This window comes from Lactuca serriola, chromosome 3 (genome assembly GCF_051521515.1).
Source record: "Lactuca serriola cultivar US96UC23 chromosome 3, Lser_US96UC23_V15, whole genome shotgun sequence".
Lineage (NCBI taxonomy): Eukaryota > Viridiplantae > Streptophyta > Magnoliopsida > Asterales > Asteraceae > Lactuca > Lactuca serriola.
Window position 1 is genome coordinate 130,989,356 of NC_136410.1, and position 2,734 is coordinate 130,992,089.

The 2,734-nt window shown below is 36.0% G+C and overlaps 1 protein-coding gene across 1 annotated transcript; it reads right to left on the reverse strand.

Annotated features, from left to right (window-relative positions):
* Window positions 1-509: 509 nt before the first annotated feature.
* On the reverse strand, window positions 510-2,473 carry ACS9 (1-aminocyclopropane-1-carboxylate synthase 9). The gene is made up of 3 exons (XM_079031221.1): window positions 2,086-2,473; window positions 1,843-2,003; window positions 510-1,750 (listed from the first exon to the last, which is right to left on the reverse strand). Exons 1-3 carry the CDS (start codon window positions 2,362-2,364, stop codon window positions 769-771), a joined length of 1,422 nt encoding a protein of 473 aa, XP_078887347.1. The 5' UTR covers window positions 2,365-2,473; the 3' UTR covers window positions 510-768.
* Window positions 2,474-2,734: the final 261 nt, after the last annotated feature.

The following is a 2,734-nucleotide window of genomic DNA, read 5'->3' on the forward strand; positions in this document are numbered from 1 at the left end:
AATATGATAGGAATATCCCACCCCCCTCATCAATAAGTGTGATACTTCTAAATTAATCATACGAGCCGTTGGTACACATTCTACCTCTCTGTTGGAAGAACCAAAAAAGAAAAAGTCGGTTACACAAACATGTATAAGAAAACAAAACGGCCGGCCGATGTACGTCGGCACCAACTTCTGAGTAACTCAAGCCGCAGATAGCGGCGCTGCCATTTTAAGAAATCTGATTGTTAAGAAATCGTGTCACAATCAAAAGGTGGATAAATAGTTATGAACATCATATTCTTTATTCAATATTTTAATTAAATAAGTTTATAATCACAATACTTGTATATTCAAACCATTTTTTTTTGCGAAATCAATATGTATTCTTAGTTTGTAATATTATTATGTTTCATAAAAATTTCAATATGTGATTGTGTTTTGTGATGGGATAAAACAACGTGAGTATACAAACATGATAAAGAGTATATATATTATGATTTTAGTAGAACATTTTCAAAGAGAAATACTGAAAAAATCGAAGTCTCTTGAACAATTCAGAAATTAAGTTACATCAAAATTACTCAATGATTTTACAAAGCGAAGAATCATATGCCACTTCTAATCCACAAGGATTGAGTGCACGATCTCTGTTTAGGAACTAAGAATCCCACAAAAAGTATATAAAAAAAAAGAAAAAAGAAACTCAATGTACATCATATTAATACATTGAGAAAATAACTAAAAAGAAAATCAAACATATATGTCGATCAATCCATCGCATGCCTAACGTTCATCACCCACTTCCCGTTGGTGATCAAACGATAGTTCAAAAACCCATTTGGGTAGCGACTTCGATCTTCTTGAATCTCTCTTAAGTAACTGTTGATGACGACTCTGAGTATTTTTCTTAACTATGGACTCTACAAACAACTTCACACGTTGCATGGCGACTGCTAGGGTTTCCTCCGACATGTTTGCAAAGCAAATCCTAAACCAACCCGGTTCACTACAATGGCACGATGAACCCGGTGAAATGTTCAACCCAACTTCATAAACAATCTTCAACCAAAGCTCCATTTCACCTTCGAAAGTATCTGAGCTCAAAAGTTGCCTCATATCCACCCAACAATACAAACCAGCATTGCTTTGAAGACACCGAATCCCTGTTTTCTGAAGCCCCTTTACAAGCTTTTCATGTCTTTGCTTCAATCTTCTTCGGTTCTCAGAAAGATAAGTTTTTGTGAACTTCTTGTCAGAAAGGATCTCCGACAATAAATACTGAGTCTGAGAAGAGATCAAACCGAAGCTAGACATTTTCGTTGCAGCAGATACAACACGCTCATCGTTGGAGTAAATAGCTCCAATTCGAAAACCAGGGAGTCCAAGATCTTTAGAGAGACTATAAACAATGTGAACTCTTTTCGCGATTTCAGTGTTCATGAGGTTTCTGTTTTTTAAAACCTCCATGATACTAGTAAAGCTTGGATAGCTAAACACAGTACCTGAGTAAATTTCGTCGCTAATGAGGTGGATATTTTTCGTTGAGATAAAGTTGATGAGTAGATCGAGCTCATGCAAGCTCAACGAAGTGCCTAATGGGTTCGAAGGATTTGTCACCAAAACACCCTTGACTTTGAGGTTCTGTTTTTCTGCTTGTTTGTAAGCATCTTCGAGAGCAGGTTTTGTAATTCTGAAACCATTCAAACTTGAACAATGGATTGGAACAATTTCAGCTCCGGTTCTCCATTTTAGATCTCTATCAAACCTATACAACATTAAAAAACTCGATCAGAAAAAGATACAAAAGTAAAAGAGTGACCTTGATAAAACATTTCATGTATAAAAATGTCAACTCACCCTGGATAATATGGTGTCGGAATGAGAATCGCGTCGCCGGGATTAGCTATGCAAAACATTAGCGTCTCGTTAGCCGAGGTTGCACCTGCTGTCAGTACAAGGTTGTTCGGATCAAAAGTAACTGTGTTTCCTCGTATCTCCGACATGAAGCGGACTAAAGCCTGTAGATAAAATTCGTTTATTAATCACAAAAATATTGAAGAAAAATTGATATAAAGAGATGAATGATTAAATTGTGCTTACATTCTTGAAGGCAGGAAGGCCATGGTAATCTTGAAAGAGAGCAAGTTCTTTAAAGATAGATTGATCGTTATTATGTTTCTTGAAAGCTGCTATCTCTGGGTTTTTCTGGAGCCATGATTCAAGAAGATCAAAGGAGAGTTGATTCTCGGCGAGACCCATTTGGATGATTCCATTGGGATTCTTAACTTCGTCGTAGGGATTCTTTTCGTATTCTTCCCATCCGAGGAAGTACGATGAATCTTGTCCATGAGAGTTGCATGTGACCTTTGATGACAACATAATTTCTTGATGATCTTGAAAATTCTGAAGAAAGTGAAAGTGGCAGGAGATGGAAAAAAGAAAGTGATGTGATTTGTTGTTGGGAGAAAAGGTGTGTTTTTTAGAAGGATTGATTAGGAGAGTGAGTGATTTATGTTGGTGTGTTTGGAAGGAATATATATAGGGGAAGTTGAAGGTAGAAGGATCCAAGCTGTAAAGGGAATGCCATGTCAGATCCTCTTGACAAAAAAGGAATGCTAATTTTGATGGAAATGTTTTCAAAATTTATGGTTTTTGAAAAAACAGTTGAAGTGTTTCGTTATTGACTAAAGTCCTTGTAAAATTAAACTATCTAAAAAAACAAAAAATGTATTTTTTTGTGCATTTTTTT